Source organism: Watersipora subatra, chromosome 8, assembly GCF_963576615.1.
Source record: "Watersipora subatra chromosome 8, tzWatSuba1.1, whole genome shotgun sequence".
Classification (NCBI taxonomy): Eukaryota; Metazoa; Bryozoa; class Gymnolaemata; order Cheilostomatida; family Watersiporidae; genus Watersipora; species Watersipora subatra.
The window spans coordinates 42,567,714-42,583,430 of NC_088715.1; the positions used below are offsets into that span (position 1 = coordinate 42,567,714).

Consider the following 15,717-nt stretch of genomic DNA (forward strand, 5'->3'; position numbering starts at 1 on the left):
GGCAAGACAACTACTGAACTGAGAGATAAGTATACAAACATTCAGGGGAAGACAATTTGTGTCAGAATTACAAATAGGGTATATAACAGATCATACGGTGCCCAAGCGAGGCAAGACAACTACTGAACTGAGAGATAAGTATACAAACATTCAGGGGAAGACAATTTGTGTCAGAATTACAAATAGGGTATATAACAGATCATACATGTACACAAATTCACAAGATTTATTTTACAGTTGATTGATACAAAAAATATTTTCGTTGCCTGGCAGGGAGAGAAACTGCCAGTTCGAAAAATTCATTTGTTACATGAGAAAATTAGTCAGGAGTGCTATCTTACACAACATTATATAGAACCACGCAAAAACACAATTGCATTTTATAAGTTACATTTTATTATACTTTAAACATTGATTTACCATTCAAATAATTCTTAATATAGCATTTTGGATATAGTATATTATAATATATTTTATTATATATTTTTGTATTTAGCTTTGTACCGCACTATTTATTTAAAAATATTATTTTAAACATTCATATAATTTAAATATATTTCATTATTCATTTAGATTTATTTATTTTTCTCACGTGACATTATCACTGCTGATAGATAACTGATGATGCTAATCACTGATCAATCATATAATTATTATGAGCAATTTTTATTGTGGTAATCAATAATCACATATTACAATATGTTTTCCGCAAGGTACCACAGCAAGTAAACTAACTAAAAGTAGTATACAAAGTAAAAAACTAATGAGTGATCTAACTAATATAATAATGTTGGAACTAAAAGCATAAAATATGTAAAATGCAAGCTTGAGGATTAATATGAGTATTGTTCAAACAAAAAGTGGTCCAATAAAAGCTCTGCGAAAATAGTTATGCGTATCTATGACAACAGTTTTTTAGTTATGAAACCAAAGTATATTAAAGAAATGCTTAAATAGATAAGGATTTATGGTGAATGCTAATATTAGTCAAAAGATAGGAAGTGTAGTTTGAGTGAGTTTAGTTTTAAAAGATTGCAGAGGAAGAATTCTTAAATGAGTGCAGAGGTTATTAAATGAATTTAGCAGGTTACTGTTGAGCTTGTTGTGGTTTATGGCACTAGGTAATTTAAATCTGGTCCTGATTTTGTGATCATGGTTTACGGTTTGAAAGCTGTAGCTGAGATATTTAATGCAGTTATTGTGGAGTATTGAATGAGCAGTGAGGCAGGTAAAGTACTGTCATAGCTTAAGTAAAAGAAGAACACCAGTACAGCTTGTTAGTAAATTGGTAGGTGGTAAGTGATGATTTTTAATGAGTATATTGAGGTCATTGCATATAAGTCGAAAAGCTTTTTTTGTAACATAAATAGTGTGTTGGTATATTTTACGGGTGTTGCAGGGTGGAACGCGTGTAGGCTGTATATAAGATAAGCATAGATAAAGTTATAGTAATATAATCTGGCGGTATCCAAATTCATAAGATGACGAATGTTATAAAATAAACCTACGTTGAATGATATTTTATTTGAAATGAATGAGATCTGGTCCAGCCATGATAAAGAGTCATTGATGATAAAGCCAAGTAGTTTAGAAGTAGATTGTCTTGTTAGTGTACTGTCGAATATAGAAATTTTCAGAGGTAAGTTCAATGGGTGATTTATTCGGAGATAGTGAGATTTTGAGATGTTGAGAGACATTTGATTTGTAACGCACCACTGTTGATTTGCATTTATTTGAGATTGGAGGCATAAAGGGTCAGTTTCTGATATAGAGAATGAGGTATCATCAACATAAGGATGAGGTGTGCTGTATGGTGGTATCTTGCATATACGATATGAAGATCTTCATGCTTTTGCCATGTAGACATTCATTTACTACATACGTATTTTAGATGCTCTCTATTTTGAAGTTCAGAACATTTCAGTGAAAAGAACCATTTGCATTCAGGGTAGAACACACTTACATTAAAGTTACTTTCAAGTTTCTTATTATAAAAACGGTAAATCTCAATATAAAGTTTGTGACACCTAAAAATGTCTAACGATTTAAATCAATATTTTGAACATAATTAAGCTTTTACACTGTTTGTGTTACATTAGGAAACTATGTAAGGGTAATGTAACCGACAACAATTAGGAAAAAGTTAAATAGTATATTGTGTAAATCTATTCGCATATCATTCGAGCCTTTTAACACGATAATGTTTTATTTTTATTTATCAAAAGCTGACTCATTTATATTGCAAAAATAATAATATGTATAAACAGAAAGATGCCAATTAGAATTCCACCAGAGTTTGTACCGATAGCTCTTTAAATTTTGTAATAACTAATACAATTTCATAGTAATATACATCAAGCTATAAATACACAGAATATTCACACAAAATCTAATATAGCATATGATCATTATGCTTTGTAATTGTCATGATCTAAAATTCATAAAAAATTTCAAAGGGCATGAGCTAAACACATCACCAATGACAAAAATAGTGAGCCGAGATTGGTATTTTCTGTCAACAGAATGTTTCTTGCGAAGCGTATGCATAATAGTTTTCAATTTTTACTAAGTCTGTGAATTAAACTAATAGCCTGTCGGCAACAGCGGTTTCGACCATCATCTTTCTGACTAAACATTCATTTGCCGCCTGATGCAGTGTACTGGTTGAATTGAAGATGTTCAGAACAGATTCTGTGGTGTGTGGTTGGCAGTCTTTTTTAGACACACATCCTCCAGTCATTTATTGGGACAACTCATTTGTGAGAGGAAATTTAAAACAAATTTAGGCACATGTATTAAGAAACGGTATTTGTACATTGAGCTTAATTTAGGAATAGCAAGAACGACTATCTGCAAGACTATTTCTAACAATTATTATCAAGAATTTAATCACATTATTGCATATAATATGATTAAATTATGCAATCAAATCAAATTATCAAATCAGCGCACATAAAATATCTGTGAAGTTTCTAAGCTCATACTTATAAAGTTTGCAATCTGCAAGTAGTTCAGGTTCAGTAATTCAGCACATTCTATATTCAGCACAAATCTATATATATATTTCTCAAAGTTTGTCATCGTCATATACGTATGTCCAACTATAGCTATTAAAATCATGGATTAAAAAATCCATATTGCAGAAGATTTAATCTCGGAACCTCCCATTCACCAGTCCGATGCCCTACCAATCTAGCCACACGAGCTAGATAGATTCACTAGGCGATATATGTCGCTATATGGGAGCAAATACTCTACCGCCTTAGGTCAGAACGCAAAGTGAGGAAAACGCAAAGTCGTGAACGCTTAACGTCACGGAGAGGGGTAGGCTCATCTTACTAAGCTTACTCAAATTAACAATTGGCAATATGCCAGGCTAATAGCAAGTGGCAGGCAACTCTCATTACCTCTCATTGTTCATAAACTGATTTTTAATACCCGGGCAATGCCGGGAAGCACAGCTTGTTATGTTATAGTTTTTCATCAGCTGTGGCCATTGTAATGAAACAACATACATCATTATTAGTCTGGATCTTCGAAAGAGCTCCAACCATTGCAATAAGGCTTCTGAAGTTCTTAACTAGTTTTTTAGTTGTTTGTTCTCTCATCTCCAATACTTTTAGCCACCTAGAACAGCAGTCAACATGCTTAGCATGATTCTTTCCTTCAAACTCAAATAGAGCTGAAGCAATGTAAGTTCAAAGTATATTTGTTTGAGGAGAAGACTTTGAATTATTCTGAACTTTATACATTTAAGACCCTTGTCACCATATCAGTAATTTTTTTTCATGGTTGGCCCCCATACTAAATCTTGACATCTATATTTTTCACCATACTCTGGTTATCGGCATGTATTCATATCAACATCTCTTGATTTATATCATTTGAGATCAACTCTGTAGAATTTATCATGACCAAACCATCTTCCTCACTTAATAGGTGCATATTTCCATTTATCTTCTCCAACTCTCCACTCACTCGCTTAGGCCGCCTCTCTTATAACTTTTACAACAACTTGGTATTCCATGTTCTTTTCACCCTGTCTTCTAATTTCCTGCACCTATATATCCTCTATTTATGTATATGCATCTCTATTTTTCCTATTCAAGCACTCTCTTGTATAATTGGAGGTCACAGTATAACAAGTCTGCTATGAGCATCTTGTTTTCCCGGTGTTTGAATTATCTCATAGCTATATCTTATGAGTCTCCTCTTGAACCTTTGTATTCTAAGGAGCTCAGAGAGATGTTTACTCCGACTATATAATATAGGTATATAATAGTATATAGTATCATATAATATACTATATAATATACTATATAATATACTAAATAATATATAATAATGTAACATATAATAAAGGTATAATAGCTTAATGATCTGTTGCAATTTCAAAAAGTCAGCATACTTAATAAAAATCACATGCAAAAGCCAGTGCTTCTTTTTCCATTTGTCTATACCAACCGATGCTCTGTATCTGTGAGTTTACAAAATTCATAGGCTGCAAGTTTTTTCACACCATCTCCTTAATCTTGTAGCTGGGCTTCCCAAAGGTGTGGCAACTCATATCAGCCGTCACTCTATGACTCTGTTTAATATCGAGCAAGAATAAACAAGACAATGAGGTTATGATATGCTTTAGTATGATGAAACTACTTTTGGGTATATCATCTTACACCCACTCATTACCTTTCTTATCTAATTCTCTTAACAATGTCTCTGCTTCTGACTGAAAGGGACCAAAGTTGTTGATCATAGCCGTTGTAATTCTTTTTGACAAGTAGAAGCTGGTATTTCTCTGATTGTTCTTTTTATAGGATCTATTTTAAGTCTATTTTCAGCCAAGAGATTACAGTCACAATAAATTCTTCAAGCAAAAAGAAAGCTGCTGGCTTAGATGGTATTACAAGCAAAGTTAATAAACGCAATACTACTTCTTTAAGCTGTATACTCTCCCGCATCATAAACAAAAGCATAACTACACAATTTATTCCAGATGATATAAAAATTGCAAGAATTAACCCTCTGTATAAAAAAAGAAACATAAATAAATGTGAAAATTATAGGCCTATCTCAATTCTTCCGATATTTAGCAAAATTACAGAAAAACTTATAAATTTCCAAATCATGACTATTTTGAACGCAATAACATTCTAGACTCTAATCAATTTGGTTTTAGAAAAGGTATTGGAACAGGAGATGCACTTATTTTCTTTACAAACAAAACATTCCAAGCTTTTAACAAGGGAAATTGTGTTCTTGGTATATTTACAGACTTCAGCAAAGCATTTGATACCATTGATCATGATATATTGTTATTAAAATTAAAGTCTATTGGTTTCAAATTAACAGCTATTAAAATGGATAGAAAACTATTTAAAAGATCGAAGTCAAAGAACAAAAATAAATACTACCCTGTCAGCACCACAAACTATAAAATGTGGTGTTCCTCAAGGATCTGCATTGGGTTTAACTTTGTTTTTAATATATATTAATGACTTAGCATGTCAATTAGAAGTACTTTCACCTATATTATATGCAGACGATACTAATCTTTTTTTTAATCCAAAGACCTTCACAAGCAAATACATTTAATAAATAAAGACCTAAAGATCTTTCAGAGTTGGTGCAACCAAAATAAACTAACAATTAATTTGAACAAAACTTGCTACATTTCATTAAAAACTCACAGAACTCGTACCACTTTAATGAACAATCCCTACTAATTAATGGTCATCCAATAAATAAATCTGACAATATAAAATTTTTAGGACTGCTTATTGACCCTCAGCTGAATTGGAGCAATCATATATCCAAACTATTAAAGACTTTAGACCTTATGCTGGGTTGTTTTTTCGATTGTTTCAGTACCTCTCTAGGGTTGTTTTGCTAACTCTGTACAATTCCTTCATCAATTTCAAACTCTCGTTTTGTGTTGAGGCATGGGGAAATGCTCCAGACTGCTACTTAAACAAAATTAAAGTTTTTCAAAACCGTTTACTAAGAATAATTAACAAGAAAGCTTATGATTTTTCTGCTAATCCCCTATTCAACCTAAATAGAATTTTAACTATTAAAAAGTTATACAAATACAAAGTAGCCTACTGATAAAAGCACACAACACATTTTATGAAACAAACCAAAACAGGACAATAACACACTTAACTACTCGTCAAACACACATAAACCTAAAAATACCATTGTTTAAATCAAAAGCTGGTCAATGTTGTTTGGATTATCAAGAGTAATTGCTATGGATTCTACTACCGGTTACCCTGCGTAAAATTGTAAATGCTAATTCTTTCAAAAATGAACAGAAGCGCTCCCTCAGACAACCAGACTAGACTAAACTAACTAGATAGACTTCCGCTGACTCTACTTTCAGGTTCTGTGCCTTGATTAGCCTTGCTATTGCGCACAGGGACCTCATCATCACCTTCCATGGAGTGACTTTTTTTTCTATTTTTCTTGTTCTTGTATACTGTAAGAAACAATCTTCATATTATTTTTGTAGTTATATTATAGATGAAAATTAACAAAAAGACAAACCAAGTCTGATACCTTCTCGATTTGGCATGTGTCCAAGAAACTTTTTTTATTTAAATTCCATGTGAGTGTTTGTCCTTGTTGAGTGTTAAACCAGCCTTCTCTAGTCTTTGTAATACTTCAGTTAATCTTGAATGATATTTCTCCTTGTTTTTCTCTACAATCAGGATGCTGCCCATTATAAACGCTATATCAGTCTTCCAAGGTCGTCCATCATTGACACTAGCTCAGCCTTCTACAATATCGTTCACCTGGTGCTGGAAAATGTTTGGGAGCTGGTGAGGGTCTAAACAACATTTTTTCAGACTGGTTTTGCCCACAAGGTGTAATGAATGTGGTGAATCCTTTAAACTTTTCCACCAAATTTAGCTGCCAAAGTCTCGAGTTGCCTTTTATTTTGCCGACATAACCACTCCCTTTTAAGTGTGTCTTAAATGTGATAATGGTAAGTTTCTCTCAAAGCACTCTGATTCCGTTGGGTTAAATCTACATAAATCCTCACTTTTTCATGAGATTCTGTTGCAACTGCATACTAAACTTGATTACCAGGCGGTAGCTCTTTCCAATTCCTTAATGACAGGTTTTACATTCTGTTTAATTCACCTTTAGGAGCTTTTAGTTAACGTTTTAGTTCCTCAAGACATTTAAGTATAATAAATTGACAATGAATCTTCAATGTTGATCGTGAATACATTAGGTAATACATTCAGTTTTAAAAACAATTTTGGTTGTTTCTTTTTTACTTCCCTATACTTTTAGCTAGTTTCACATTGTCTCCAATTTAAAGTTTCCCTAAAATATTGTTCTAAACACCTTCAAACACATATGCTTTACCTCAGAACCTCTGTCCCAACAATGACGAGAATGTTTCCATCCACTTTCTTTACTCTCTTTGTAGCTATCAATTTTAAACCAAGTCTGTGTGCTGTTTTAGTGTCAATTTTTGTACCATCAGCTTTTGTATCAGCTATAAGCTTTATAATTTTCCTTCTAATTTTAGTATTATTGTGAAGTCTTTTCTCTAATCATAAAGATTCTCCATCTGAGTCACTTTATATGTTTACCACTGCACCGATTTTCTCAGTCTTTTGCTTGCTGTGCTTGTGGACAGACGCTGGCATAGTGAGTTGTGTTTCCGCAAACAAAGCTTTTCTGGGAATAGTCAGCTTTGTGCTTTTTCTTTTCTGATTTTTCTTTGCACATTTTGTAGTCATGCACAAATCTTCTAAATGTCTAACAGCCTCTGCCTTTTTTGCATTTCCTCTATGACTTCGGTAAGTGAATCCTTTGCTGTTTGCTCTGCGTTGACCTGTATACTTTTCTTCTATAACCTCTATACTTTCTTCTTTATTCTCAAATAACTTAACCTCTGACACAAAATTTCTGCTAGCCTTTTTGAGAATGGCAAAGCCACTTCATATCAATTATACATTGTGTGTATTTTTCTTAAACTCAGTTTTTATTACCAATTACTCATTCTGGAATTTGTCAACTTTGTCATTCCTTAAATAGTCTGAATTTTCATTTCTTCCTCTAGATCTCCCCATTTGCATGTGCTTCCAATTTTTGCCACTTTTTCCATAAATTACTTTTTGTTCTTTTTCTGTTTTTGATTCCAAGCACAAAAAGTTTCATTGCAACAATATTTTTTCTACTGACAAAATGTACTTTGCATGCTTCTTGTAGTCTGTCATAATGCATTTCTGCGGAGTCTATATCCCATGTTTCAAATATATTCACTAATGATGTCTTGTAAGTACATTGACTGTGTCTGGTCAGCATTAAAGTTCTCTGTGTCTATTTATGTTAATTTTTTTAGACAACCCCTTACAATCTTTCTGCATCAGTTCAGTCCCAATAATAGTAATTCAAATCTCTTAATGAGCTTCCTCCGCCCCTTCAACTCTGTACCTTGTTCTGTTTAAATATAGATTTCGTCGTTCTTTCCCAAATTTACCATCTATGCTTCACATTTGTTAAGTTGGTATTGGTGTTGGTGTAATGAGATAACACGAATGACCAAGTAACACAAACAGAAGACTGAGCATATATAAATAAAAAAGTGGGCGAAGTCTAATAAAAGATGAATCGTATAAAACAAGCAAGGCGCTATCATTTGGGCAGAGTTGTATTGCGCACACGTTCCCTGCATGTATGTTCATGGTTTATGGCTTGACACTCATGTATATTTATATATATTATACAAATATATATATTGGTGGCTAGCACCTGGTGTGTTTATTGTTTGATTGTCCAGTAGAGAGTAAAGGGAACTGGCAGTTTCTTTTACATGTTTCATTTCTACAAGCTATGTCTGAAGGAAATATATTTTGAAATAGACGAATTTGAAAAAGGGGCTTGATTATAATGCTTGTCAATGAGTAAAAAATATGATAAAGAAGAAGATAAGAGATATGATACAGAAAGAAGACGACTTTGAAAAAGACATTTGCTTGATGTCTGTATAATAAAAAAGAGAAGAAAATTTAAATACAGATAGCGGAAACTTAGTGATAAATCTTGCTCCCTACCACAAAGGACTTCTAATAAAGCAAGTGGTCTACGCTAGATGGCATCAGAAGTCTTGCGCAGCAAATAATAAGATCCAGTGAGTCAGTAAACACGCTAAAAGGGATACTCACTGGTGACCTAATATCTGAGAAGTTACATCCCACCATTGCTACAGTTGTTAATGAGGGATATTATAAATTAGGTTGTTATTCTCTATTGGATAATGAGATATATTTACTCTATTCAGAAAAGACTCACAAATGTGAAGCATAGATGGGAAATTTGGGAAAGAACGACAAAATCTATATTTAAACAGAACAAGGTACAGAGTTGAAGGGGCGGAGGAAGCTCATTAAGAAATTTGAATTACTATTATTGGGACTGGACTGACGCAGAAAGATTGTAAGGGGTTGTCTAAAAAAATTAACATAAATAGACACAGAGAACTTTAATGCTGACCAGACACAGTCAATGTACTTACAAGACATCATTAGTGAATGTATTTGAAACATGGGATATAGACTCCGCAGAAGTGCATTATGACAGACTACAAGAAGCATGCAAAGTAAATTTTGCCAGTAGAAAAAATATTGTTGCAATGAAACTTTTTGTGCTTGGAATCAAAAACAGAAAAAGAACAAAAAGTAATTTATGGAAAAAGTGGCAAAAATTGGAAGCACATGCAAATGGGGAGATCTAGAGGAAGAAATGAAAATTCAGGTTATTTAAGAAATGACAAAGTTGACAAATTCCAGAATGAGTAATTGGTAATAAAAACTGAGTTTAAGAAAAATACACACAATGTATAATTGATATGAAGTGGCTTTGCCATTCTCAAAAAGGCTAGCAGAAATTTTGTGTCAGAGGTTAAGTTATTTGAGAATAAAGAAGAAAGTATAGAGGTTATAGAAGAAAAGTATACAGGTCAACGCAGAGCAAACAGCAAAGGATTCACTTACCGAAGTCATAGAGGAAATGCAAAAAAAGGCAGAGGCTGTTAGACATTTAGAAGATTTGTGCATGGCTACAAAATGTGCAAAGAAAAATCAGAAAAGAAAAAGCACAAAGCTGACTATTCCCAGAAAAGCTTTGTTTGCGGAAACACAACTCACTATGCCAGCGTCTGTCTACAAGCACAGCAAGCAAAAGACTGAGAAAATTGGTGCAGTGGTAAACATATAAAGTGACTCAGATGGAGAATCTTTATGACTAGAAAAAAGACTTCACAATAATACTAAAATTAGAAGGAAAATTATAAAGCTTATAGCTGATACAAAAGCTGATGGTACAAAAATTGACACTAAAACAGCACACAGACTTGGTTTAAAATTGATAGCTACAAAGAATGTAAAGAAAGTGGATAGAAACACTCTCGTCATTGTTGGGACAGAGGTTCTGAGGTAAAGCATATGTGTTTGAAGACAATTGAAGACCAAAGCTCATACCAAACCCAAGCAATGCGAAAATATATTTATTTGTTAGGAGTCAAAACTTGCAGATAAGTTAAATCTAGATATTGTCAAAAGAGCTGCTGAAAAAACCTGTATTTGACCGCCACCTTTATTTGAATTTAACTTTTAATATAGCACCACTCTATGGGAAGGGTTGAAAAATAGTGCACCATAGCATTCAAATAAAGGTTGTATGTGATCATTATGGTTCACCTCTGATTGAGAACATATCAACGTATCACTTCAGGACTGAAAACCAAAGATTACTACAGAGTTAATAAAAATAGAGCATCTGCGACCAACTTACCCTGACTTACCTTCACCAACTTACCCTCCCTTTGCGAACTATCTAACTATTTGCTCGAGGGTTTGGAAGTGAAGTGTATTATCAATCTAGCTGTTATTGATAAGAGCTCAGATATGACGAGGGGATCACCATGATGACGTGGTGGGGTATACAAAAGATTTCTGAATGTTACGGTTAGAAGACTTTAAACAAAAGAAGGAAAACTGCTCTGGATTATGATGATTTAATTTCTCAACCAAAAACATCTCTATGAGTCACAATGACGTGTTACAACTCATCCATCTCAGCCATTAATTTGCCATTGAAAAGAAATAATCCATGTTGGCCAATTCGCAGGAGTTACATTCTCAATATCATAATTTAATTGATTATGAGTATCTTTGACATAATAGAAAATTCTGGAAAGATTTGTCAAATCTGACTTGCGATTCTCTGTCTAGTATATTACAATAGGCTAATAACAATGCTAGGATGTTAGATTATAGTGTAGTCTGTTAGAGCAGCTGTGGCCTTGAGATCTGACACCTGACACATCTGACATCTGACACACCTGACACATCTGACATCTGACACATCTGACACATCTGACATCTGACTTGCAAGCAACAGGCTGTAGTTCAATTCTCAGCAAAGGCTGCTAGTGGTCACAGGAATGAAATCCAATCTTCGATTACTCTCTGCAACTGGGTAGGGCTTCAGTCATTGAGGTTTTTTGCCACTGGGCTCGAACATGTCAGTCAAGATCATAGAGCCATGGTTTGGGCAACAATAGCTCTCTAAAACATGCACATCTTCTGCTTGAGTGGAAATCATAATCGATCTTTGAGGGATCACTCACACGATATGACAGTGTTGGGCATCAGCTAAAAGTGTTAGGAAAAAAGGTCGCACCTCACAGAAAACAAACCCATACATTCGGATGCACACACCATACACAAACCATACATCCACTTTGTGACACCTTGGAATAACTGTGCATATAGTCAGTACACAACATAATCTCTCATGGTGCACTGGACTATAAGCATGTGTATTTTAACCAATTGCTATTAATTGGACATACCAAAGATGACAGACAAACACTTGGCTTTATGTACATACTAGCTGTGCCTCCCGGTGTTGCCCGAATGTTAAAAATCAGCTTATAAACTAAGTAAGCTAGTAAGCTTACTAATTCTAAGCTAGTAAGCTAGTAACTCCAGTAAGCTAGTTAATAGGCGCTAGGCTTCTAATGGTGGTAGGCCATGACGTTGCGTCAGCATTGTTGTCCAGCTACAGCTATTTTAATAATAGCTATATCCAGAATGACAGACAGACGACAGACATATTTTGGAAAATATATATAAATATATACTAGTTGAATGCCCGACTTTGCCCAAGTAATAAAAGTCTTTGCACAAGAAACTTATTTTTGTTTAACATATAACAACAGTTGCCATTATAACTTTCAAACTTCATATCATGAGAAAAGTGTTTTGTGCAAATTAACTAAATTAAGAGAAAAAATAAAACAACTGAAAAGGTTTTCACACTTTGTCGAATAACTCTAACTTTCAAACTTCATTTCATGAGGAAAAGGTTTTGTGCAGGTCAATTAAATTAAATTAAGCAACAATATAAAACAACTATATAATGTAAGTGTTTAAATGTAAAAGCGAAATAATTAGCAAGTAATAGCTAAATTATGTCTGTTTTGCTACGATTACGATAAAAATAATTTAGTATACCATTATACGATTTTTATTTATTTCAGTGTTGGCTTTGAAAGACAAAAATGTAGTATAGAGCTGTATAAAAACCCATAGTAATTATTTAATTCAAACACCTGGTAAATATCATCAAAATCTTATATACGTACTGTACATATTAACGGCTATTAACAAAATAATATGTTAACCTTAGTAACCATAGGTACCTACACTAACTTTAGTGTAATTAGTGGCTATGGTCTGCAAGGAAATGTAACAATACGATGCACTATGTGCAGTACGTACCGTGAGGAGTACTTACCTTCAAGACGTACGTATAAGATAAACGTTAAATTTAACTTAAATGAATTTAGCTTACTAAACACATACTTGAAGCTGAATTTTAGTATGTATTTTAATAAACTAAACTTCAACTTAGTATAGAGTGATATAAACACCCTTAGTATTTTATTTAATGCAAACACCCCCTGGTTTATACGCCTACCGCACATATTAGCCATATTACACATATTGTATATTGCAATATTGTATATTGCACATATTACAATATAGTCTGTTTTGCTACGATTACGATGAAAAATTATTTGCTATACGATAATATGATTTTAGTTCGCTTCAGTGTTGGCATCAGAAGGTGAAAATATCGTATAGATGTATAGAGTGGTATAGAAACCCATAGTAATTATCTAATTGACTATAATATAGTTAATTGATGTATAAACTACTGCTGAGCAAACACTTGCAGTTGTATTGCCATTAAAAAGAGGGAACAACTCTCCAATACTTGAAAATATCTTAGTATTAGAGTGAGTAGCAGGAAACAAAATTATGCATATTATGTATCATTTTGTTTCCTGCTACTCTAATACTTGATGAGTAGACTGAGTAGGCTTTGTGTCGTTATTTGAACTCAAGCTTTCACGACTTATTCTTTTTCGGACAACTCCCATTTGCTTTAATTTCCGCCTTGTTACATCGTACGACAAATTTCACAAAATGATCATTTTCTCTGTTTGCAGCTTTCTAGAAATGCAACCACCAATTTCTGCAGATTGCTCCTTGTTTGTGTTACCAACTTTGTAAACAGGCAATGGGTGAACAATATAAGCTCTCTAACCAGTATACTTCATGTAGTTATTTCTCTTGTTAAATTACACAAAATATTCAAGTTAAGCATCATAAAGTAAGTAGTTATCTCCCTTGTTAACTAAATATTTGCTACATTGTCAGTAACTAGTGTTTACGCATCATGAAGATTGGCTTCAAGAGCTAACTTAGTTTTTCACATCTGATAGACTTCATATCATAGAGACACAGGCGCATGAGCTTTATATTTGGAGAAAAGTATTTTACAAGCTACTTCTATGTAGCCTTAGGATTTAAATGACCTTATTATAGAAGGAGTATTTTGGATAACCCAACCCTAACATGAAAGTACAAAGGAACCAAGATCTTGTTTCACTTAATCAGTGAAGGAGAACGATTAAATTTTGCTTTATTGTATAATTTATGTATATAAAATATAATTATACTAACTATATTATCTATATGGTACAATAATTATGAATGCTTACAGTTTATATTTAACTATAGTAATAATAATAATGAGCAGCCATTATAATAACATTATATAGTGCAAATATGTTATGTATTTGTGCTAATATATTGTGTACTTTGTAATAAGGTAGATATTTATGTAGTATTGTGTAGTATGTGGTATCTATGGTACTGTAAACTGTTCTTCTTTGAGATATCTTCATATCTTACATAGCACCTGAAAGAGAGAGTATAGTGAGGAAGGTGCTGTCAAATGTCACAGCGTACTAAGGATACCAATGTACTATGGAGATACCAGAAATTTTTTATAGCACGTTAAGATCAAAGCCTTAATGGGCACAATGAGCTCTTAATTGGTTATGTCACACCGATTAATAATATAATAGTAATTATATTATAATTATTAATAACCATACCAATAATGATAACAATGATGATAATAATGAAAACTATAATAACGATGATAATAAACATAGTAATCAAGAAAATAATCCCGTAGAAACCGAAATACGCAATGTGCGCATGCATAGGGTTAACTCTATTGCTAGTCGCAATAGAGTTAACTTTTCATAGAGAGTGACAGTGTTCAGCCGCGAATAAATTAATCCGCAAATATGCATGAAATATCAATTTTCGCGAAATTTCAGTCTGCAAATAAATTCATCCTGTAGGGTAGAAACAACTAAATAAAGAAAGAAGTATCCACAGACACAGGTACTACAGACACAGGTACTACAGAGACAGGTACTACAGACACAGGTACTACAGATACAGGTACTACAGAGACAGGCACTACAGAGACAGGTACTACAGAGACAGGTACTACAGACACAGGTACTACAGAGACAAGTACTACAGACATAAGTACTACAGTTACAGGTACTACAGACACAGGTACTACAGACACAGGTACTACAGACACAGGTACTACAGAGACAGGTACTACAGAAACAGATACTACAGAGACAGGTACTACAGAGACAGGTACTACAAAGACAGGTACTACAGATACAGGTACTACAGATACAGGTACTACAGAGACAAGTAATACAGACACAGGTACTACAGACACAGGTACTACAGAGACAGGTACTACAGACACAGGTACTACAGACACAGGTACTACAGACACAGGTACTACAGACACAGGTACTACAGAGACAAGTAATACAGACACAGGTACTACAGACACAGGTACTACAGAGACAGGTACTACAGACACAGGTACTACAGAGACAGGTACTACAGAGACAGGTACTACAGATACAGGTACTACAGAGACAGGTACTACAGAGACAAGTAATACAGACACAAGTACTACAGATACAGGTACAGGTACTACAGACAGAGGTACTACAGACACAGGTACTACAGACACAGGTACTACAGAGACAGGTACTACAGAGACAGGTACTACAGAGGCAGGTACTACAGACACAGGTACTACAGACAACTCTGTTACAATCGGCTAACATCTTCAGGAAGGTCGTGTCTATTCCAGTCTAGTGGAATGGAATAGACAGAACAATGGGTTCGATAACAGAAAACAACGCTAACTGTGATAAAACTTATAAATTGTAATTATAATAGTAGCAATAATATAATAATGATAACAATAATAACAATAATGATAATA

The 15,717-nt window shown here is 33.7% G+C and overlaps 1 protein-coding gene across 1 annotated transcript; it reads left to right on the plus strand.

Moving 5' to 3' along the window:
• Positions 1-1,530: 1,530 nt before the first annotated feature.
• On the plus strand, positions 1,531-15,553 carry LOC137402594 (uncharacterized). Its single transcript, XM_068089098.1, has 2 exons — positions 1,531-1,639; positions 14,820-15,553. The coding sequence occupies exons 1-2, from the start codon at positions 1,531-1,533 to the stop codon at positions 15,551-15,553; spliced, it is 843 nt and encodes a 280-aa protein (XP_067945199.1).
• The last annotated feature ends 164 nt before the right edge of the window (positions 15,554-15,717 follow it).